The sequence below is a fragment of the Delphinapterus leucas genome, chromosome 1, assembly GCF_059928025.1.
Source record: "Delphinapterus leucas isolate spDelLeu-1000000601 "Yukka" chromosome 1, BTC_Dleu_Yukka2, whole genome shotgun sequence".
NCBI lineage: Eukaryota > Metazoa > Chordata > Mammalia > Artiodactyla > Monodontidae > Delphinapterus > Delphinapterus leucas.
The window spans coordinates 186,204,282-186,228,280 of record NC_143129.1 but is presented as its reverse complement, the minus strand read 5'-3'; the positions used below and the strand labels follow the sequence as shown (position 1 = coordinate 186,228,280).

General features: G+C 55.6%; 2 protein-coding genes across 2 annotated transcripts; one reads left to right on the top strand and one right to left on the bottom strand.

Moving 5' to 3' along the window:
- Window positions 1–446: 446 nt before the first annotated feature.
- RNF207 (ring finger protein 207) lies at window positions 447–16,890 on the top strand. The gene is made up of 18 exons (XM_089916918.1): window positions 447–637; window positions 1,106–1,436; window positions 2,619–2,763; window positions 2,861–2,942; window positions 3,016–3,091; window positions 3,170–3,295; window positions 3,744–3,790; window positions 4,054–4,126; window positions 4,193–4,261; window positions 4,780–4,848; window positions 4,934–5,031; window positions 5,777–5,963; window positions 6,135–6,320; window positions 6,593–6,644; window positions 6,758–6,820; window positions 6,965–7,082; window positions 11,659–11,739; window positions 12,907–16,890. The coding sequence occupies exons 1-18, from the start codon at window positions 447–449 to the stop codon at window positions 13,073–13,075; spliced, it is 2,163 nt and encodes a 720-aa protein (XP_089773044.1). The 3' UTR covers window positions 13,076–16,890.
- On the bottom strand, window positions 16,020–23,274 carry ICMT (isoprenylcysteine carboxyl methyltransferase). Its single transcript, XM_022598551.3, has 5 exons — window positions 23,039–23,274; window positions 22,104–22,192; window positions 21,025–21,194; window positions 20,017–20,234; window positions 16,020–17,835 (listed from the first exon to the last, which is right to left on the bottom strand). Exons 1-5 carry the CDS (start codon window positions 23,231–23,233, stop codon window positions 17,653–17,655), a joined length of 855 nt encoding a protein of 284 aa, XP_022454259.1. The 5' UTR covers window positions 23,234–23,274; the 3' UTR covers window positions 16,020–17,652.
- Between the last annotated feature and the right edge of the window lie 725 nt (window positions 23,275–23,999).

The window sequence follows — 23,999 nt, the reverse complement described above, 5'->3', positions numbered from 1 at the left end:
CCGTCCAGGTTTTCGGCGCGAGGCAGCCGGCGCCAGCCTCGGGAAGGTGGACGGGGCCACCGCGCGCGAGGCTGGGGGCGCCTGGCGCGGAAGGGGTGTCGGCTGCGGGTCACCCAGAGGACACCGGGAGGAGAATTCCTGGGGTGGGGGGGGAGGGGAGGGGGGAGGCCCGGGGAGGCTGGGCGTTGGGTAGGAGGCACCGACTGACCTTCCAGGGCTGCCGTGGAGAGGCGGGGAGGGCGGCGGCACAGGGTCTGGCCCCTCCGCGCGCCTCCTGCCCGTTCTCTCCGCGCCCGGCGCTCCAGCCCCCAGGCCCGGACCCTCGCTGCTCCCCGCTCCACGACCGCTGGACGCGGCACGTGGTCCAGCGGGCCAGGTAGGAGGGAGGCGGCGCCGGGGCAGAGGGGCCGCGGGCGCCCCCCCGCCCTCCTGCGCTGTGCCCGAAGATGTCGGGAGCTATCTTTGCGCCCCTGGAGGGCCCGGGCGCCCTGGACGCGGCGAGCGGCCCCCCGCTCGTGTGCCCGCTGTGCCGCGCGCGGTACGAGCACCCCTGCCTGCTGGACTGCTTCCACGACTTCTGCGCCGGCTGCCTGCGCGGCCGCACCGCCGACGGCCGCCTCGCCTGCCCGCTGTGCCAGTGAGTGCCTCGAGCCCCTTAAGACGGGAGACTGGCCCCGCTGGGCTGGGACCTAGGTGCTGGGAGGGCAAGGCTCTGACTCCCTGTGGAGACGGCTGGGAGAGGCTGCCCGCAGCCTGCACCTCTCTGCCAGAGAACGTGAAGGCTCCAGCCCATTTTACAGATGGGGTAACTGAGACCTGGGGTTGTGGCCCAAGGCCTCCCACAGAAAGTCAGGGGGCGAGGGCGGGCTAGAGTGCACGTGCTGTCGGATTCAATGCTGCTGGAGTAGGGGATCTCAGCTCAGCGCCTGGACACTCCCAGTAACTCACTTGGGGGTCCTGAAGTCTTCAGTCAACACAAGCAGGTTATGTTGGCTCAAGTTACCCGGGGTGGCCCTAAATTTGCCCAATGCCATGAGAGGGGGTTGAGGGGAGCCTTCTGCCTTTGACACCCTGAGTCGCCAGCCCCATCCCGAGATTCCCCTAGGACTGGAAAGGGACGGGGTCAGAGAGCACTGGCTGAGATATTTACAGACATCAGACCTGCAGGCATCCCACCTCCCGCCACCCTATTTTTAGCTCCAGACTGGAACGTCTGGAGTAGGAAGGGGGTAGGGAGCCTTAGGGAAGGGGCCTCTGGATCTTGGCTGGAGCTTCTCCGCAGACACCAGACGGTGGTGAAGGGCCCCAGCGGGCTGCCTCCGGTGGATCGGCTGTTGCAGTTCCTGGTGGACAGCTCAGGGGATGGTATGGACGTGGTGCGCTGTGCCAACTGCGACCAGGAGTGCGGCAAGCAGGCAGGGGCGCCTGGGGGTGGGGTGGGGAGCGGAGGGTGCCAGGTTGCACTGTCCTGACGCTTGCAGTGGGTGCCATGTCATCAGAGGATCACCCATCAGGGCATTCTCCAACGCCTCTCTAAGGCACCCTGTATCCCGAATGTGGGCCCCATTTTACTGGTGTGGAGACTGAGGTCCAAAACAACTGCCTTGGGCCAACACCAAGATAGTTGCAGGAGTTAAGGCTATTTCGATTTGGGGAGAGCTTACTGGTCCCCAACTCAGAACACAGTTGTGAATTGGAACAGGAAGGGCATGCCAGGGCACAGGCCTAGGCCAGCCCTCTGGGGTCCGCTGCTACCTGGGTAGCTGTGAGCAGCTATCAACAGCCCAAGGGGAAGTGAGGACATTGTGCCGTTGGGGAGGGGCGATCCTGAAAGACCAGGGAGCAGAGGCCAGGCTTCAGGCTGGACTGTGAAGGGCACGCGAGACTCTCTCTGGCCTGTGGAGGCTGGACCAGGTATTCCAAATCCCAGGAGGATGTCCCTGCAGGAGCAAAAGGTCTGGGAGGGCGGGCAAGTTCTAGAATATGTGCTACGCAGAAGTACAGACATAACCAGCAGGAGGTGAGGGGCTGGAGGTCGGGAGAGCGTGGGGAGGAAATGGCCTTGAGTGCCAACGTAGGAAGTTGGGGTCTGTGCTTTCATAGCCATTGCTGGGGTCAGTGCCCTGGGGAAGGACTCTCAGCCCTGGGGAAGGGCACCTGCAGGTCTTCACTCCTTTTCGCCTCCCAGCCAAGTTCCCACTCCAGATGGCCGGCGTAGGCATCCATGTGGCTACTAGTGAGGGCGCCAAGGGGGGGCTTCACACACACACACACAGGCGTACACATACGTTTTTGTTATAGGTGAAATGTTTTGCAAATGCAGTGCCTGCCCTCCCCACAACCCCATGTAACCCCCTCCGCAAGACCGTCCTGGGTAACTGCTCCTTACTGGACCTACTTACCTATTCTCTGAGCCTCAATATTCTCGTCTGTAAACTGGGTACATGAGAGCGCTGCGCGTTGGGGTTACATGAAAGGGCTGCATGTGACCGCGCGCCTGCCCCAGGCCGGGGCCAAGACGCACAGCCACGACGTGCGGAGGCTGCAGTTCCCTCGCGGGCTGTGATGGGATCAGGCTCCCAGTTCACGGGCGGGTTGAGCCCGAGCTCTGTCCGCAGGACGCAGAGACCACGTACTTCTGCAACACGTGCGGGCAGCCGCTGTGCGCGCGCTGCCGCGATGAGACGCACCGGGCACGCATGTTCGCGCTCCACGACATCGTGGCCTTGGGCCAGCGCAGCCGCGACGTGCTCCAGAAGTGCAGTGAGTGCGGCGTGCCGGATGGGGGCCAGCGCTGGGCGGGGATGGGGGCGGGCACCGGCCGGAGCCCTCACCGCCGCACTCCCCCCCTCCGCCGCAGCACTGCACGCCGAGCCCTACATCATGTTCTCCACCGACAAGAAGTCGCTGCTGTGCATCCGCTGCTTCCGGGACATGCAGGGGTGGGTAGAGGGCGCGGGAGGTCAGGGGGCTGGAGGGTGGCCCGGAGCAGGGCTCATCCGCGGGCTCGCGTAGGGAGAGCCGGGCTCACTGCGTGGACCTCGAGTCGGCGTACGTGCAGGGCTGCGAGCGGCTGCAGCAGGCGATGCTGGTGAGCGCGGGGCACCCGGCGCGCCGGGGCGGGGGTTGAGAACGCGCGCCCACAAGACTGAGGCCGCCCTGTCCCCAGGCGGTGAAGGCGCTGCAGACCGCCACAGGGGAGGCCATCGCACTGCTGCAGGCGATGGTGGACGAGGTGCGACGCAGCGCGGCGGATGAGGAGGCCGCCATCCACGCCCTCTTCGGCAGCATGCAGGTGAGGGGTAGGGGGGACTAGGCGGCCACAGGCTGAGCATACTTATCAGCCATGGCCGGTGCCCGGGACACAGGGCAGGCCCCTCCCCCCGGGGGCCCGTGTGGAGTTTCCAGTGTAGCAGGGCAGCAAGTCTTGAGCTGCTTTCAGAAGTTACTTAATCATCGTAGCTGCCAGGAGAGTTCTAGAGGTGGAGCACGGGCCTGCCCCAGGCTGGCGCTGGTGGTGAGAGGGTGTCAGGGAAGACTTCCCCCAGGAGGTGACATTTAAGGTGAGGGCACCAGGGCTCTCAGGCGGTGAGATGCAAGAAGGAGGTGGCCCGGGCAGCAGCGCTGGTGGGCTGGAGAGAGCCAGCCTAAGCAGCTGTGTGGCTGGGGCCCAGGGGACTGGGAGAGCGCTGGGAGGTGGCAGGGCGGAGTTTGCCCAGCCAGTAGCAGACCTTCCCTCCCAGGACAAACTGGCAGAGAGGAAAGCGCTGCTGCTGCAGGCTGTGCAGAGGTGAGTGGTGGCGGGCTCTCCATCCCCTGCCCCTTGACCTCCAGACACCTATCTCATAGCCTGGGCAGGCGCCGGCCCACCCTGGAGAGCAAGACATCCAGGTGTCTACCGGTGAGGAGGAAAGCTCAGGGCTCAGGGAAGGGGTGTCAAGGAAGGATGCACAAAGCTGGTGGGGAGATGGAACCACCCAGCTCTGAGCCCGCCCCCAAAGTGGGGGTGGGCAGCCCTCCCCTTGGAGATGAGGCTGCCTGCTCCTCCCCCAGCCAGTATGAAGAAAAGGACAAGGCCTTCAAGGAGCAGCTCTCCCATTTGGCTACTCTGCTGCCCACCCTCCAGGTAAGGGGAGCTGGGGGCACAGGGCCAGGCACCCAGCCCAGGCACTGAGCAGTGTCCCTCTCACAGGTCCACCTGGCCATCTGCTCTTCCTTCCTCAGCTTGGCCAACAAGGCTGAGTTCCTGGACCTGGGCTATGTGAGTGCCCACAGATTCTGTGTCTCCCCCCCTCCCCACCAGGAACCCACCCTGCACACCAGAGCCCCCCACCTCAGGGCTGGGCAGCCTGTTACCTGGAGGCTGGACCAGGGGGTCTTTGGGTAGCCCCTTCTTCCACACCATCATCTACAAAACATTTAGGGGCTGGCTGAACCCCTTTTAATAGGACAGCAGGGAATTCCCTGGCGGTCCAGCGGTTAGGACTCCACCCCGTTCAATCCCTGGTGGTCGGGGAGCTAAGATCCCGCAAGCCACGCAAAGCGCGGCCAAAAACTAAATAAAAAAATAAGAGGACAGCAAAGCCTAGAAGGGAGCATAAGCCTCTCCCCCAAAGTGCAGAGTGTCTACTGGAGTCCAGACCCCCCAGTCTTTCCTGTGGATTTGGGGGCAGGGGTGGTGTGGAAGGATTGGATGGCAGGTGAAATCCTAAAGACGGACGCGTCCTCCGGTCCTCCCGCCTCCCTGTCACCCCCACGCCCCCACCCACCTGAGCGCAGGAGCTGGTGGAGAGGCTGCAGGGCATCGTCACGCGGCCACATCGCCTACGGCCCGCACAGAGCAGCAAGGTGGGCGGGGCCGCGGGGTGGGCCGGGCCGGGGGCGGAGGCCCGCGGAGTTTGGAGCTGCCTCACGAGCTCGTCCGTCCCCCCAGATCGCCAGCGACTACCGCGCCGAGTTCGCGCGCTGCCTGGAGCCGCTGCTGCTGCTGGGACCGCGCCGGGCGGCGGGTGCCGGGGGCGGTACCAGCACGTGAGCCGCAGGGGCGCCGGGACCGGGAAGGGGATGCGGGCACAAGGTCCCCGCTGGGGTGGGGGCCGCCCTTCCCAGCTCGCCGAGCTCCCCGCGCCGCGTCTGGGCTCCGCAAAGATGTCCACGCGGGAGGGAGAGTCCGCCCAGCCTGGAAACAGCCGTCGGGGCCGCCCTGGATCGGAAGCGCGTGGCTGACCTGGAGTGGAGCCAGGCCAGGGGTGGACAGAGGGACTCAGGGGCTCCCCCAACCGCCGCCGCTGCACCCGGACTGGGGTGCCTAAGCCCTGAAAGGAAGGGGTAGCTTAGGGTGGGGCCTGGGTCTCCAGAAGCCGCAGGGGGTCTGACTTCCGCCCAGTCTAGAGAGCTGGAGACCCCCGGGGGAGTTAGGAGAAATGCCTAAGCTGGATACGTCTGCTAAGAGCTCCAGGGCCCCAGGCAAGGGATACTGGGCATCAAGCCAAATTTGCAAGGTCGAGTGTGTGTGGGTGAACACACTGTCTGAGGATATCCTGGTGGACGCTTCTGCACGTTGGCGTCACCCTCAGGATTTAACAAAATACCCTGCTGATGCCATTGGTCTTGGGTGCACACAGCCTTGCATCAGGTTTTTTCAGAGCTCCTGCGTGGTTGTGGTGTGCAGCCTGGGGTGAGAGGGTTGAGAAGGCTGAGAACGCGCTGGGAGGCTGGAGGAAGGGAAGACCCTCTGGAACCCCCACGTCTACATCCACACTAGTTCTCTCCCCAGGCTAGCAGGGGGCTCGGGCCCCAAGGTGCTGATGGGACCCAGCTGCCCCTCCCCCGTGGGAAAGATGTTGGGGTCACCGGTCCAAAAGCCCACGCTGCACCGGTCCATCAGCACCAAGGTGCTGCTGGCAGAGGGCGACGATTCACCCTTCACGGAACACTGCCGCCACTTTGAGAACTCCTACCGGGTGAGGGGGCCAGGGACCTGCCAGCTGGGGAAGGCCCCACCCCTTCTCGCCAAGGTGCAGTGGCCAAATCTAGTCCTGGCCACCTGGCCTGCAAGCCGTCCCTCCACTGAGGCCCCCGCAGTGCACCCAGCCTGCAGGTAACACAGGCACTCACGCCGTCTCTCCCCCCAGCGCCTGCAGGCAGAGATGCAGAACCTGAAGGACCAGGTACAGGAGCTGCACCGGGACCTCACCAAGCACCACTCGCTCATCAAGGCCGAGATCATGGGTGATATCCTGCACAAGTCCCTGCAGGTGGACACACAGATCGCCTTGGAGTATGCTTCCGTGGAGGGCATGAGAGCAGTCTTCCAGGAGGTAGCCCTTCCCGAGGAACCTCCCTCCCCTGCAGCCCCACCTGTCAGCATGTACATGAGCTACCCCAAGACAGGAAGGGGGAGGAGGACCTTGGCCTGGTGCCCCAGGAGGCCCTCGTGTGGCAGGCTCTGGAACCTGGGCCTTTGCTGCCTGGAACCACGTGAACTGGCTGGGAGTGCCCTATGGCTCTGAGTAGCTAGAGGACAGAAATGCTGCCAAGGGAAATTCCAACTCACGGCCACGTGCAATATCCAACTTACTTTCTCTTTCAGATTTGGGAGGAATCCTACCAGCGCGTGGCTAACGAGCAGGAGATTTATGAAGGTCCCGGGCAGCTGCTGGGTGCACCCCTGTCCTGGAGCTAATCCACATGCTTTCAGGGGGAGGAAGCCAGTTACCCACTAACCAGATACAAACCCCCGTGCTCTTCCCCCTAGCTCTTGACTTTGCCTCACAGCTGCTAACCGGCCCCCAAATGATATATCTGAGATCAGGATTCAGTAAGTAGGATGCCTTCACAAGTCTTACCTCACTCTTTAATTAGAGGTAATCACTGAAATAGTTGGGTTATTTAGATGGTTCAAGGCTGGAGAGTAAGAATTTGAAGCCAACAAGACCTAACGCTCTGGCCTGGGCCCCCACAGCCCAGCTCCATGACCTTCTCCAGCTGAAGCAGGAGAATGCCTACCTGACCACCATCACCAAGCAGATCACGCCCTACGTCCGCTCCATTGCCAAGGTGAAGGAGCGGCTAGAGCCCAGGTGAGAGCAGGGAGTGTTCCGGGGGAACCAAGACACTTCAGAATGTGCGTAGGAAAGGTGCCACACCTCTGGAAGAGCCCCTTTCAGGGAAGTCAGTGGGCCAGGTCATGAAGGTTTAATCAGGGCATCTGGGAGGACCAGGTGCTGGACATCTGCCAAAACACAGAATGAGCAGGCTGCTCTGAGTTTCTGCTTTTAGGCACACAATTGCCCATCCCTTTACACCTTGGGGGTGTAATGAAGGTCCTCAGCTGATCCAGACAGCAGGACACAGAGCAAAGAGAACTTCCCCAGTACACGGTTAAGACAAGTCTAGATAGGAACCTGGACCAGGCTCTCAGCACCATACTTGAGCACTGGAGGTGTTAACAGTGGCAGGTCCTCAGTGTGCCTGCCTCTCAAGTCTGAGCCCCAGGGTGGTTGCCCTGTAGGGCTGGTACACAGTGGTCAACCTAGCCTCTCCCTCCACCACCCTCCAGGGGTCTCCGTTTGCCTCACTCCAAAGTGAGCTCTCCTGATGCCCATATGACACGTGTCCTCTTTCATGGTTTGGTGGAGCCTATCCCCCAAGCAGCTCCTTGAGAAAGGGTACAGAGAAGGGACGTGTTTTGAACAGCATAAGGCTGCAATATCTTTATTCTGCCTTTGCACTTGACTGATAGTTTTGCTGGGTATTGAATTCTAGATGGAAATTCTAAGTTGGAAATGATTCTCCTTCGAAGGCATCACTCTATTGTCTTCTAGCTTCCAAGGCTATCTTTGAGAAGTTTGAAGGCATTCTGATTCCTAATCCTTGTAATGTGACCCACTTATTCTCCTTATTTATTTATTTATTTTAATATTTATTCATTTATTTATTTCGGCTGTGCCGGGTCTTAGTTGCGGCACGTGGGATCTTTAGCTGCGGCATGCGGGATCTTTAGTTGCGGCATGCGGACTTCTTAGTTGCAGTGTGTGAACTCTTAGTTGCAGCACGCATGCGGGATCTAGTTCCTCAACCAGGGATCGAACCTGGGCCCCCTGCATTGGGAGCACAGCGTCTTACCCACCGGACCACTGGGTAAGTCCCCGCTTATTCTCTCTTCAGAAGCTTGTGGAATCTTCTCTGCTCCCAGCGTTCTGAAATTTCACGTTGGTGAGGGTCTAGTCCCGTCCATTGGGTAGCGGTGGGTCCTTTCAATCTGGAAATTGTTTGGGCATATTTCTTCTTGAACTGGTTAGTTGATTTTCTCCACTTTTTCTCTTTCTGGAATTCTTATTGGGTATTGGCCTTCCGGGGCTGGCCCTCTGATTTACCATCTCTTTTCAGTCTTGTTTTCCACCTCTTCATCTTTTTGCTATACTTGCTGGGAGATTTCCTCTCTTACCTTCTGACTCTTCTATTTAGTTCTTCATTTTTTTTTTTTTTTGCGGTACGCGGGCCTCTCACTGTTGTGGCCTCTCCCGTCGCGGAGCACAGGCTCCAGACGCGCAGGCTCAGCGGCCATGGCTCACGGGCCCAGCCGCTCCGCGGCATGTGGGATCTTCCCGGACCGGGGCACGAACCCGTGTCCCCTGCATCGGCAGGCGGACTCTCAACCACTGCACCACCAGGGAAGCCCTAGTTCTTCATTTTCGAAGAAAATTTCCAAGAGCTCTTTTAAATGTTTTAAATTGTTTTTCATTTCCAAAGAGGTGTTTTTGGTACCCTGACTGCTCTTGTTACACAGCATTCTGTTGTTGCATGGACAGAATATCTTACCCCCTTTGGGGGCCGATAGATGTTTTTTTGCTTTTGTTTTTTTAAGTTTCCTTCTCCCTGAAGTCTGTTTCCTCCAAGTTACGTTTTATTTGGGTTTCTACCTTCCCTGTTAAAGGCTTTTCTCAGCTGTCAGGAAATCTTCAATTACCGGTTCATGTTAGGAGTTGGGGTGGAGGAGAGCAGGCTGGAAGCTCTGAGCACATGGGCGGTGCTTCGGTGTAAGGCATCTGGGTGGGCAGCGTTTTTTGTTTTGCTTTGTCTTAGTTTTGATGCCCCAATGTCAGTTTTAGATCTTTGCCCAGTTTCCTTCCTGGAATGTCACCGTATGGAGCATCTGTACACACAGCTGACTTTCTGTCTTTCAGTAGTTCTCACGGTGTGTCGCACCCTCCCAGAGACTAACCCTTCAGTATTGGGGGTGGGGGCAGCGGTTCGGAGGTAGGGATCTTGACCTTCATCGTCCTATTTCAGTCCCACCCTCCTACTTGCAGAGGCATTGGGGCTACCCGTTCCTGGGCCCCCTGAGGATTCTGTGGTGGGAACTGGTCGGGCCTCCGCCGCTCAGGTCTGCTGAATTAGTGACCATTGTCTACATGCTCTCCAGTTCCAAAATTTTGCTGTTATCCTTTCCTGCTGTCAACCTGGAGAGGTTTTTTTCCCCCTCATTGTTTTGGTCCCTTTACTAGTTTTAATGAGTTTGGGGAAGAAGGAAAAATTTGTGTGTGTGTGTGTGTGTGTGTGCGCGCAATTGCTGTATTAATCCAGAACTGCCAAGCCACCTTTAAAGTGACTATTTTAACGTCACACTGAGAGGTTGCACTCATCATGCCTTCTGCACAATTTTGATCAAATCCCTGTCCAGCCAGGACTAGTTACAATGTCCTCCAAAGCTGACATTTACTAAGCAGTTTACTCCAGATGCTGTGTGATTCCATTTATAAAACCTCAAAACCAGGCAGAACTAACCTCTGGTGTTAGCAGTTGAGATTGGGATTATCCTGGGGGGCCTCTGGGTGGAGGTGACATCCTGGTGCCGCCTACCCAGCCTGTTCACGCTGTGTGCCCGTTCTAAGCCGTGCTCTTACCATTGGCGTCCTTTCCCTTCTGTGTGCTCTGCTTCGGTGAGCAGCCGGCTTCAAGTAGGGTGCTCCTGCCTGCCTGCAAGGGGCAACACCCCGGCAGAGTCACATCTCTGTGGGGAAGTGGCCTCCGTGCTTGGTGTCGGCAAATGGAAAGCTCGGGCAGGAGCCCAGCTCCTGGAGGTTTGGGGCAAGCAGGGAGGCTGCCTCTACCCTTCTTCACAGCACTGCTTTCCAGGTATCTGGAGCTGCCCTCTGCTTCCTCCCCTCCCACTGCTGGCAGCTCACACCAACCCCACCTACCAAATCTGCTCCTGTTCCCACCATCAGCACCTTGTGTGCTACATCCCTTGGCCTCGAATCGTGAGCCTGGACTGTCTGTCACCTTCATCACACTCTTCTTTTGTTTCTGAGACGCCCCACACTCCCGGTTTGGTTTTCCTCCTGCCCCTCCAGCTGTTCCTTCTTCTTTTGTTTTTTTTTTAAAGGGAAAGAGAACCTTTTTTAAATTTTTATTTATTTTAATTTATCTTTATTTATTTGGTTGCACCAGGTCTTAGTCGCGGCTCGCCAGCTGCTTAGTTGTGGCATACGAACTCTTAGTTGCAGCATGCATGTGGGATCTGGTTCCCTGACCAGGGATCGAACCCGGGCCCCCTGCTTTGGGAGCGCAGAGTCGTAACCACTGGGCCACCAGGGAAGTCCCCCAGCTGTTCCTTCTTAGTCTCTTTGGCTTTGGGCTCTGCCCCCTTGGCTCAAGGCCCAAATGTCAGTTTTCCCCAGGGCTCAGTCCCAGGCATTCTCCTTATCCTACGCCCTCTCCTTAAGGGGCTTCACCCAGTCTCCTGGCTTTAAAACCCCATGGTATTGCAGATGACCCCCAATCCCCCTCCCCAGCACAGATCTGCCCAAGCTCTAGACTCATCTCCAAGTGCCCCCTCCTGGGGGAGTCTCCTCTTGGTGGTCTCAGGGCACCTCAAACCCCACAATGGCCCCGAACTTGGTTTCCTCCCCCCCGAACATGCTACTCCTGTTTCATCTCAGTGAAGGCATCACAGTCACCCAGGTGCTCAAGTAAAAAGCCCAGGAGACTTGGATTCCTTTCTTTCCCTCATCCCTTATTGCCAACCCATCCTCAAGTCCTGTTGACTCAACTCTCTTGGTCCGCCTGCTTTGTCTCGACTGTGACCCTCAATCCAAGCCGCCGTTGTCAAGCCCCGCACCCTGGCCCCTCCAGCATGCCACAGTCAGTGGTCTTTCTAAAGCCTATCGTGCTAGGGCCTGAAAGTCCTTCTGGGACCCTCTCTGCCCACCTCTGACCACATCGGCCTCTCCCCACACCCCAGGCACAATGGCCTCTCAGTCCCGCAAAGAAGCTAGACTGGCTGCCACTTCCCTGCCTCTGCCTGGAATGTTCTTGCTTCTTCTTGTTCCATGGACCTCATCACCCAGGTCTTGTCAGCAGGGAGGCCTTCGCAAACCACCCTAGTGAAAGCAGGTCTCCCTCACTGTCACTCCCCACCATCCGTCCCGCTGGGGCTCCTTCCCAACCTTGGCGTGTCTCCCCCCGCAGAACGGGTCTCCCACGAGAGCAGGGCCCAGCCTCTCTCGTCCACTGCCGTGGCCCTGGCCCTCGGTAAATATCTGAGGCCCAAAGTGTTTGCTCAAGTTCGGTGTCTGTGCAGTGAGCCTAAGCACACGCAGTGGGCTGGCTCTGCTGCATCCGCATTCCTGGGAACTGCTTTCTCTCACGCAGGTTTCAGGCCCCTGTGGATGAACCGTCAGACCATCTCCAAAACACGCATGATGATGGCGTGAACGGCGAGGCCCAGGCCAGGTAAAGTGAGTCTTTCCAACCTGAGCGGGCAAACGATGTAATCTCAGAGACAAATACAGGCGACAAAGACTGACCTCCGGTTTTCTTTTGGTCCCAACTTGCCATTGACCAGCTAGCTCTACGGCCTCAGCTGGGCCTCAGTGTGTAAAATACAGGGTCAGAGGGGTTCTTAAACTGGGCGGTGCCTTCAAACAGATGACCTCGTGACAGATGTGACCTTGATAGACATGACGTGAGGTTTCTAACTAGGGACAGCCGTGGTTGCCGCCTGCCCAACCCACACCTCTGAGAGCGCAGGCTCCTACACCACTGTGACTCGAGAAAAAGGGATCGTGGGTTATTTCCTCCTGTGAGAGAGCACTGTTACTCACTGGAGCCACAGTGTTTGCCAAAATGACCGCCAGAGGGAGAAAAGAATGTGCGATAACAGATGTGTCACTATCACAGGCTGATCTTTTTGTAGTTCTCTGGAGTTGTAGGAAGTCAGAGCTAAAAGGGCCTGGGGGCAGGGAGAGGTCTGCTGCATCTAGAGCCACAGAGCAGAAAGCAGCCCTACCCTCCCAGGCATCATGCTTCAGGGGAGGGTCAATTCAAAGAGCCGGGTCACCACAAGCCACTGAAACGGTCTGCACTGCCGATGTTTTGGCAACTAAAAGTCATCAGAAGTGAATAAGAATCCTTTAGGAGGGGCTTCCCTGGTGGTGCAGTGGTTAAGAATCTGCCTGCCAATGTAGGGGACACGGGTTCGAGCCCTGGTCCGGGAAGATCCCCCATGCCGCCGAGCAACTAAGCCCATGCGCCACAAGTACTGAGCCTGCGCTCTAGAGCCCGCGAGCCACAACTCCTGAAGCCCGCTACGCCAAGAGCCCGTGCTCTGCAATAAGAGAAGCCACCGCAATGAGAAGCCCATGCACCACAATGAAGAGCAGCCCCCGCTCTCCACAACTGGAGAAAGCCAACGAAGACCCAATGCAGCCAAAAATAAATAAATAAGTTTATTTTTTAAAAAAAAAATCCTTTAGGAGATGATGTAGTTAAGGTTCTACCACCCGCTGGTGCCTTCCCGGAAGGCTGGCCGTTCTGAAAGCCTCTGCCTGGGTGGATTTTAGCACTGGGACACAGTGAGACAGGGGAGCAGAGAGGAGCTCACATTAAGTGTTTCTTTAGGAACGATCCAGTGAGTGTCTCGGAGAGGAGAGAGAAGACCTCAGAGCCGAGAAACAGCCGGACCCTGAGCAGCCTCGCAGAAGAGCCTCCACTAAAAAATAAAGATTCTCACAGACCCAAACCGAAAAACGGGGGTGACGTCCCCACATGGAGAGAGCGCCCAGCTTAGCATGGGACAGCTCCCGGAGGTCGGGCGTCTTACAACGTGCACATCAATGCTGGCGTATTTAAGAAAAGGCGGTTCCCGTCATGATTTCCTGTTTAATGTGTAACAATCATGCATCAGCAGAAAAACCCAGACACTCTCTGCCAGGTCCCAGTTTCAGGCTCTTTGGCTTGAGCTAGACTTCGTGTTGCCCCGAGTCTTGGTCCTCATCAAGGTGACTCGGGACGGCATCCCAGTCGGCGTGGAAAACGTTACACGAGTGAACGTCCAGCCTGAAGCCCCTCACTGCCCCTGCACCTCCCTGGCGTCTGTGTGCTAGTCCTGTGAGCGCCCGTCTGAATTTCGGGTGATGAGACTCGCCCACTGTGCAGCACCTGCCCTACCACAGAGGAATCCGGCTCCGCCTGAAGCACAGCCCCACTGTTCACCGGGCGCCGCTGGAAAGTTCCCCCCGCTAATCTGAGCGCTGACTCAGCATAGGGGAGAAAACCCTTTGCTCCAGCTTTTCTCACTGAGCGCATAAAGCAACGCGATAGCACCTGATGGCCTGCATGGCAGGAGATGGCCTCCGTCACGACTTCCCCACCGCTGTCCCCCCCGCCTGCTGTCACTTTCCTGTGTTCACCTTCTATTGGTATTAAAGCACGATTCACCAGCAACTTCGCTCTAGTGGTTTTCCACTCCTACCCAGTACCCGTTTTATCAAGCGGAACTTAAACAAAATGCTTAAAAAAGAAAATTAACCTGCATGACCTAAAGTGTAAAGTTTCGGAGGCAAAACGATGCCCAAAGAATCATGCTTTAAGCAAACATCAGCTTGATTCAGTGGTTCAAACGGCGAGTGGCTTCTACGTGCCAGGTGGGCCTGCAGGTCAATACGCTGACGCATCCGCCACGTCCGTACCCAACACCTCCACACCTGCTCTGTCAGACGTTCCCATCCCAGAGCATCACAAACGTCCACGGTAGCCTGGGGGGCTGGAGGAACTTGTCATTACAAACTGGTTAGAGGTAGGACTCCAGAACAGAATCGAGGAGGCAAAACACATCTGGTTTTACGCTGTAGGTCTTGGACATTTCTTAGCCAGAAGCAAAATGACCTTAAGAGTTTCTGGGGGCTTCCCTGGTGGTCCAGTAGTCAAGACTCTGCACTCCCAATGCAGGGGGCCCGGGTTCGATCCCCGGTCAAGGAACTAGATCCCGGATGCCGCAACTAAAAGATCCTGCATGCTGCAACTAAGACCCGGCACAGCCAAATAAATAAATAAATAAATATTCAAAAAAAAAAAAAAGTTTCTGAATCCCACACGATCATACTATTGTTCATAGTGAAATCAAGTACAGTTTTATTTAAGCATTGGAAATAATTTCTGTGAAAGAAAATCCAATATTTAAATAAACATTTCTGCATGTAAAAAGAAGAGTAATTACCCCATTAGGTTACTCTCCTAGCCTAAGCTATGGGACAGTCCTGCAGGAGCAAGCACTTGGGACCGAGCCCAGGACAGGGCGTCAGGCCTCCACAGCAGGGCACAGACAGCAAGCCTCTCGCACCATGCCAGACAGGCTGGGGTCGCCTGGCCTCACCAAGTCACTGCAGAAGCAAAACACAGAGGGAGAGCACAACTATCTAAGGCAGTAAGAAAGTGCGGAGAACGGACAGTGGTTCACTCTTCCTGTCACAGAGGGGCTGCGACCAAACGGAGCTGCAGTCGAGACCCTACGGAACCACACCTGTCAACACAACCGGCTGGTTTAGCGATGTTCCCCCATCATGTTAAGCACCCGGAGTGCTAAGTAAGTGGAAGCGGGTTGATAAAGCTCACTTTGTAGGCTTATGCTGCAGTGTATGACAATGAAGGGCCGGCGGGGTGGCTGCCTCCTGCCCTCTGCCAGGCTCACCTACAACCTCGTTTCAGTAAACGGCCGGTCTCGGCCCCAGCCTGCAAACCCTCGTGAAGTGTTTCACTTTGCACTGCTTCAAAATAGCTTTGTTCTGTGCAGTGCCTATTTTCCATTTCAGAGTCTCCGCTTTGAAACCTGCAATGGAAGAAGAAATCTCCTGACGGTTTCTTAATTTGAGGGAACCGGTGATGTGGCCTTTCCCCAAAATAAGCTTTCGGGAATACCCAAAAAGCCTGTACCCCATTAACCTGATTCTCTTCCTTGTGCGCTGTCACTGCTGAATTTATAAAGTTAAAAATAACCTGAAGATCTCAGTGCTAGATGAAAGTCAATCATTTGCCAAATCCTGCCCCTAAGTAGTTCATCTTTGATCCCCAAGTAACTGCGGACTTCCGCCCTGGGTTACAAATCAGGGTGGGAACTTGCTAGTGGAACTGCTCTTTCAAGCAGAGCAGAATGTCACGTCCAGCCCAGGTGGTGTGACAGCAGCATCTCCCTGCCGACACCAGGGCCTGCCTCCTGAGCTCCAGGCCTGGCAGGCCGGTGAAGGACAGACCGTCAGAGGCCAACACCTCCGGCCTTACTGTCCACAAAGCCAGGGTTGTCACTAGCTCCTCTCCATCTGCTAAAGAGACAACTTCACGACCCCCAGCTGGGTCCTAACCTGCTAGATGCAGCAAGAAAGGACTTTCCCTCAAAGAGCTGGGGGTGGCCGCCAAAACCCCAGCTACACCCTCCTCAGTTTTGCAATCCTATGAAGGGGAGTGTATTTCACTAGGAGTGGTCTGCAGAACAAGTTTACCACTGATTCAAGTCCCCAGACACAGTAAGTGCATGTTGATGTCCCGCCGGGCAGTGTTCCCGCCAGAAGAATCTGCCGCGAGACCCTGGTTGCTGCCTGGGTTGTCTGCCTGCGAGACCTCAGGAGGCCGAGGCTGGAATCTGTCCGGTCCTCAAACCAGCAAATGTCACACCTGTCACCGATGAACCTGTAAACCTCTTTGGTATATATAATGATGAAAAAACTAATTAGGCCATGAAATCTAGAAATAAGTTAATATTTTGAGTTGGTAAAATGCTTTTTTGAACACACATTTCCGGTATCTGGTACAGTGAATCAAATGTCCATTTTTGTGTAATTCATGCAATATTGGTTTCGTTTATGTCATCTCTGTCACCAAAGTATTAAAAACGTTTGACATTGTTCTTCTAAGTCTTCACAAGACCCCTGCGAGGTAGGTGGTATTGACCCCATCCTACAGATGGGGAGGTCTAGGCACGGAAAGGTTTAGTGGCTCCTTGAAAACCGCGTCGCGTCACGTCGCGTCGCGTGGCAGCACTCCAGCCAGGGGCCGATGCCACCTCTGATTCACGCTCTGTTGGTGCCACTGCAGGACTGCATGGAAGGAATTCACACTGAGAGCAAGTTGCTCTCTGGTCCAGAATTCAACAAGGGTCTCAAAGCTTACATGTTTGATTCATAAAGCCAGCCAATCTTCCCGAACTTGGAAAACAAAAGTACTGACTAAATCTCAGCTGGGATTATTTGCCCTATTTTTTTCATGAGTTGGCTTGCCTGAATTTCATAGTTGTTTATGCTCAAACCCCTTTGGAAAAGATAGTTTGAAATGGCATTAGGGACGATGGAATTTTGAGAACAGAACATAGAAATCAATGGTTAACAGATTTAAGTCAAAACACAAAAATATAAGCTATGATAGAATAAGAAAAAAACCCAAGTAAACGGAGAGCAGTATTTCTCAACGTTTAACAATGCCTTGCACAGAGCAGGTGTCCAGGAAGCATTTTTTTGGATAAAGGAGAAATGACACACCTTTGACATGCCTGTCACTGGTAATAGCCCCCTTTGGGAGGAGCCAGGACCCAGGAAAGCCACAGGGGCCCACAGTGTCCCTGGCCCGGGGAGCCCTGGTAACACAGAGCATCAGCTGAGTCATCTGGAGGTGTCTGTGCTGCCTTTCTGCCAAGTGAAAGGTGGGGCTCACACGCCAAGCGAGTCCCCTGAGTTCATACTGCTGTTTTTGAAAACAGGTAAGTAAACATGATGAGATATATGAAGAGCCAAAGTGCCTTATAAGGAAGTGTCTTTAAAATTGTAGAGATGCTCATGCACTTAAGGACAGAAACAGGGAGGTTAAAGCTGTGCTGTTTGTGTGTTTCGGTCAAAGTAAGGATTCTGAATGGGTTTCTAACACTAGTAAGTACTGGTGCCCACATACCCCTTCCTGCTGCAGGAGCCTCACTCAGCATCAAGAGTGAGCCCACTTCTCCCCAAGGGTCTTGGTTACAACTTAACAGCCCTGGCCTCGTGGGGGAGGGAGTGTGGCCTAGGCTCTGCCCAGGCGCGTCGGCGGTCACTGCCAAGGACTGCGGTTATTCGCTTCTTGTCCACCTTTAATCTACGTCCTACCTTGATGCAGCCCGGGAACAGGCTGCCCGGGCAGCGGGGAGGTGGGAGTGGGGGTGGGAGTGGGGTCCTTTGGTCCTAAGGCCTTCTGACCATTTGATCTTGAGTGATATTCCAGAAGAGTCACTGGTGACACACAAAATGATTTAAGAAAGTCCGTTCTGCAGAGTGGCCGACAGGAAGCAGTTCCGTCCCACGCTGCCTGGAGTGGGGGGCCCCCCAGCCTGGCCTGGGCCGCCCGGGCCTATCATAGCTCCACCTTGACCCCCTTTATGAAAGGCAGGCCCGTGGGCACCCGCTTCTTATACTCCAGGTACTCGTCTCCAAAAAAGTGAATCAGCGAGATCTCCTCCTCCTCTGTCCGGTCGCGGAAGAAGCGCCACACTGTCAGAGCGTAGCTCACGCCACAGATGGGGTTACACAGCACCACCTGACGAAGGGACACAGGGTTAGTGGACTGGGGTCAGTGTGACCCGAAACCTTGAACTTTAGCGGCATGTGCTGCTCTCCAATGACCACAGAGGACTTCCTGCCAAGGGCCCAAGAAACTCTTGAAACATCACTAGGGTCTTTGAGACCCTGAGCCAGGGCGCCATTAACAGAAACCACACCATCACTTTCACAACAGGGCTAAACACCCATCACTGTAGCTTTCGTTCGTACGCTTTTCTGTTGTTCCTCTTACCTGAGAGATACCTGAAAACTGAAAGGAAAGAGCAACCTCCTGGATTTCAACCCCCAGGCAGGGGTGCTGGCAACTCCTCCCTCCACCCCCATACGTGAATTCCCATTCCAAGCACCACTGCTTTCCCGCGTGGCTCCCAGCCTGCCCCCTTCCTAGCACGCTCCCTCCCACCCCACAGCTGCCTGGCCTCCTGCCTCTGGCCCCCGCAACCTTCCTGCGTACGTGCCGTCGATACATTGCTATCAGCTGAGCCCCCAAAACCACTTCTCCCATCAGATCACTCCCCTGTTCAGAAAGCACGAAGGCCTCAACCACGCCTCCTTAGCCCAGCTTTCGAAGCCCAGGAAAGCAGCTCCTCGGCCCACTTCTTCTGTGTAGCTCAGGGAGCCCACTGATCCACCCCTGCCCACTCCGACGGACCCCCCGGCCCCCGCCCGGGACGTACGTCTTCCCCATATGGGTGACCTCACTTCTTCTCACCACTGTTTACTGAGCACCTACTGTGTTCCCAGCACATGCCAAGCCCTTTACCACCAGCCAGTAAGCCATTCGACGCCCAGAGCAAGCCTCTTGAGTAGCGCTGCCGCCCCCGCTTAACCCGCAAGGAAACGGAGGCCAATCAGTTGATGTTAGAGCCGGACCGGCCCCACCCGCCCGCCCGCCAGGGACCCCAGAGCGGGGTTTCACAGTCTCAAGCCACAGCCCGTCGTGGAGCCAGGAGATCAACCCCGTGCATCCGAAACGGCATTACAAACACTAACAAGATAGGAAACAGTGTTTTGTACACAGTCAGGGTGAGTGTTGCTCAGGAAAGATCTGTGCAGTTGTCACACACACTTGTGTGCTGGGTCATGGTGTAGAAAGATCTATAGGCAAAGAAGTATGAAAAGCTGTCCAGTCCTAGAGCACTTAGGTTTATTAGTTATAGCACTTACGGCAAATTACATGATTCCACTACAGTCAACCTGTTCCCGGGGAATGTGATTGTTAATGCGGCAGTCTTCAGTTTCAGGGTTGCAAGTTTTCACACAAGTGCTGTGCAGTAACCTACTACACCACTGGGGGTCACCAGAGTGCCCCCCATACCAGGCACTGCAATGGGATGCCTGGGGGCCCGGGTTGGATGTTCCCGAAGAGATGATGAGTTTTCTCAGCTCTATCCACATTCTCTGTCCAAGTCCTTCTAGGACTAAGAAAGCAGATTCAAGAGACGATGCTCAAGAAACAAGGCTCGGTCTGCAGCCTGAGACAGAGCAAACCTCCATCGCTCATGTTAAACCTGACACATGACCCTGGGCTCATCCACAGCAGCCTCTAATGAAAATCAGCTAAGCTGCCCCTTGAGTGGCAGAGGGCTCTCCCCAAAGCCCCATGTCTGTCCTCATCCCACTGGGATGCTCCAGATCTAAGTTAAAGAGGCAGAAAAGGGGTACGACAGAGGGGGTAACAGCACCTAGAATCGCCGAAAGTTTACAAGCTTAGGACACCCAGATTTTAAGTACATAGCAAAAAGCGCTAAAGACTAAATCAGTTCTTTTGACTTTTATTTAACTATCACTTGAAACATGGCAGGGAACACGTGTACCTATTTAAAAAGGACCAACAGGGAATTCCCTGATGGTCCAGTGGTTAAGACTCCATGCTTCCACTGCAGGGGGTCCAGGTTCAGTCCCTGCTAAGGGAACTAAGATCCCACCAGCTGCAATGGCGTGGCCAATAAATAAATAAATAAGTAAACACAACACTTAAAAAAAAAAAAAGACAATGGCAAACAAATTAAAAAGACCAACAACTTCGTGAATACACTGAAATCTACTGAATTATACACTTTGAAATGGTGAATTTTATGATATTTAAATTATATGTCGATTTAAAACATATTTTTAAAAACTTTAAAGGAGACCAGTATCGTATCTGATACCATACCTGGGTTCCGATACTCCAGTAAAACCACCCAACATAAGAAGGATGCCGGAACCAAGCGTATACTCCGCTTGTCACCAGAGTGTGGGTTTCTGACTTTTCATTCTGCACCACGTGGTTGAAATTGGAACCAGCTGTAAACATCGCCGCTTTCCGCAGACACTCTCCAAAGACCACCATCAGCAGCCCCGTGGCGCTGAGCCAGGTGATCTGCTTCAGTTCTGCAGGAGAGGGATGGTGACAACCGGGGAGTGAAGACCCTGGACTGCTGAGTTCCCCTCTGCATGCTTAAAATTAACCTATGTTTCGAAAGACAGGAACACTAGAACACATGCTAGTGGGCAATCGGCATCTGTCATCACACTAAAATTTAATTATAAACAAAACACATTCCCCTAAGTTGTGCTGTTCACCCATTCACGTTAAACCGCCAACAGCCCAGTTAGAGTGTCACGGCAAAGAGGTGACAGGCTCTCATCCACACACACCCCCACACACACGCTCCCATCCTTCCTCTGGGGACAAAGACAGCTAAGTGAAGCCGAGAAGGATCCAGCGTCTCCCGCCTTGGCCCTTTACTGAATCTTAGGAACTACATGCATTTCATTTAACTTGCTGTGGAAAGTTCAGTGTCAGAGTAGGTTCCAGATGCAGTAGTTTTTGCTAATAAAATTTTTACATGAAATTTCTCAAGTCACAGAAAATGAACAGATCCAAATCTTCTGACTGTAAAACTGGTATTACAGCTATCAGACGTTGGGACTTCACGTTAAATGGTACACACTACGTCCTGCAAGGCTTAAAGCGTAAGGTCAACACATCCTCCATTCAAACTCCAGAAGCGGAATTCACAAGTGGAGCTTGTCCTTTATAAAGAGCTTAGTGAGGATAGAGGTCTGGGGAAGATCACTCGGGGAGATTAGACCTGAGAGGTGAACCCACGTCACTGTCCTGAGGCCCACGTGGAAGCCACCCATCTCCCCTGCAGAAGGGAAAGAAGGGCACACTGACCTGGCCAGAAGATATTTTCAAGTGTGAACTCTATCCAAGAAGAAAGAGCTGCTACTGTATACTCCACACTGTGATTCAGGAGAAAGGAATCCAAGGACAGACTCTTGGGATTATTGACTGCTGTGACTAAGTACTCAGAATAGTGGAACAATGACAGGGAGCACATATACCTATTTAAAAACAAAAAGAACGAGAGGTAAGTTGGGGCAAGGGAATCAAGTTAGCCTTTAAGTCCAAGTATAGATTTGGTCTGAACTGTCCCTGAATTCTATGATGAGGGCCTGCTGTCACCTGTCTGAGAGTGGACATCAGGCACCCACATGTAGCATTATTCCCTGAGGTTTGCAGAAAGTGGGGTTGTAAAGGGACTATGTTTTTGAATGTCACAGGAGGGAAAAAAAGAAAAAAAAACCAAAAAACAAAAAACATAGGTTAGGAAGGCACTATGGGCCTTCAGCCTTTTTTCAAATGACACTACACACAGTAAAACATGAAAGAAGTATCAAAATAAAGTAGTGATGTATGTCGAGTACAAAAATTCGGAAAACTGAAATAATTCCAGCAAAGAAGGATTAGATGGCTCAGAGTATTGATAGTAGGAGATAAAGCTTTTTACCTTGAAGCCACTGGTTCATATCCAGGTCAGGGACTAGAAGGCTCAAGGGACTGAAATCATAGTGTAGGGAAAAATCCTACACTGGCCGTGGGGGAGGCACTAGATGTGACCTAATAGAAATTAGAGACGGAAAAGGCCTGTGAAGACGAGCCAGAGCCTTGCCCCTTCCTGTCACCGAGGACCAGGACCCTCTTCTGGGAGGGGCTGGTCACATTACTGAAGGTGCGGTACATGAGAGCATCTGTGGGAAGGGTGCCAGGGAGACCTGTTTCCACCTGCGACAGAAGCAGCCAACAGGCACAAGTCCTCAAGGTTCAAGATGCGGGAATCTAGGAAGCTAGAGGCCTCATTCCCTTAGAGCCCTCACTAGCCTTCAGCCAGCCAGGGATGCGGGAATATCACTACTGACCCTCTGATCCGCCCACCCCCGCCTCAAAACTGTCATTCCCAAAGCACTTCTTACCAGCCAAAGTGATTCCAAGAAGACTGGCTAAAACTTAGTAGCACTCCACAGCCAAACACAAAGCCAAGGAAACAGGCTCGGATGGCTATCTGAAACGGACCCAAAAGAGGATCAGTCACCTGGTTGTTCACAGAGCATACATCGTACTTCCTGGGATAAGTAGGCCACCGGCAAGTCCATGGAGCCGATTTGCTCAGAGGTTAACAGGGTGAAGCACGGCCGCCTGGGTTCAAATCCCAATCCCACCCCTCTATGGCTCTGTGGCCTTAGGCAAGTTACTTAATCTCTCTGGACCTCGGTTTCCCCATCTACACAATGGGGATGACAAGAGTACCTACCTCTGAGGACTGCTGTGAAGATTACCCACGTAAAGCACTTAAGGCGAAGTGCTTCGTAAGTAAGGTTTAGCTACCATTACTATTATGATTGTTATTGTCACTCAGGGCTGTGGGAAAACTGCGTTAAACCTAGCTTATTGGCCGGATTCTCCCAAGTCCATGCAGCGAATCTGGTCGGGGCAGCCGGGACTCTGCGCCCAGCCCCCTCCACGTAACTGCGGGGGCCTCTGACCTCAGACTTGACAGCAGGTAGTTCTCCACACCTTAAATTACATAAAAGAACTCGTGGGCCCGCTCACTCCCCACCCCACGTGCATCTGCCGCAGCTGCTGAACGGCACCAACCGCAACTTCCCACCCGCTCCGCCGGGTGGAGGGGGACCGCGACCCACGCCCCCCGGGACTGGCAGGGAGGGGGCCCTCCTGCCACCTGAACTCGCAGCTGCTAAAAGACGCGGCCGGGGGAGGCAACCCCTCTAGCGGGCCGCGCTCTCGGCAGACCCGGACCTCGACCCCGGGGGGACGGTGCCCACGCGCCGCGCCCAGCCCGCCCGGCCCCCGGTACCCGCCCCGGCCCTCGGCCCGGCCCGGCCCGCACCTGGTAGCGCGGCGGCCGGTAGAGCAGCAGCAGCAGCGCGTTGAGTCCAGCCACGTAGAGCGCCAGCCCGGTGCGGCCCTGCAGGCCGGCGCGCGTGAGCAGTGGCAGCGCGAGCACCGAGGCGCCCAGCAGGAAGGTGGCGAGGCTGAGGCGCGCCTCGGAGCCCGGCGGAGCCCGCGCCGCGCAGCCCGCCATGGCGCAGGGCGGCGGACCAGCGGGCGGCGGCCCCAACTGTAGCCTGGGGAAACCCGCCCGCTGCGCCTGCGCACTGCGCTGCCGACGCCGGACGGGAAGGGCAGCCGCCCAGACCTGCGCACCGCCCGCGAGCTCTCGCGATACCGCCGCGCCGCGCGGCGGGGGCCCGAATTTGACAGGAGCGCCCCGCCCCGCCCCGCCGTCCCCCCGGGACCCCCTGACCCAGGCACAGCTGCGGTTGGCGGGCGGGGCCGCGGGGAGTCTGGGTCCTGGGCCGAGAAGTTGCCGGCGGCGTCTGCCAGGAGTCGGCCCCAAACTCCAGAATGTCCGCATCCAGAGAAATCACGTGAAATCTAAAGCACCCAGCCCCCGCCCCCGCCGCTCACGGGCCCCGCGCGATCCCTGGCGAAACCGACAGTCCTGGGCATGCGGGCGCGAGCCGGCGATCCGCCTCCACCCCGCCGCGCCCCGGGGGGGTCCGCGCGCAGAGACCACCCGCCTTCGGCAGGTTCTCCGAGCGCCCGCTGGGCGCCCAGGCTGTGGGGACACTACCCTTGGGGCATGCACGCAGCGGGGCGACCGCCCACTTCAGTTCGTGTCGAGGGAGAATGTTAGCCGACGGTGGAAATCCTCAAGACATTACGTTTTTTATAATGCAGCATGCCAAACTTTGCAGTGTGATCCTGACTTCACTTGGGAAAAAGAGAAGCATATGTGTGAGCCCGGGAAAATGTTTGGAATAGAAGCCAAAATTACTTCACAACGA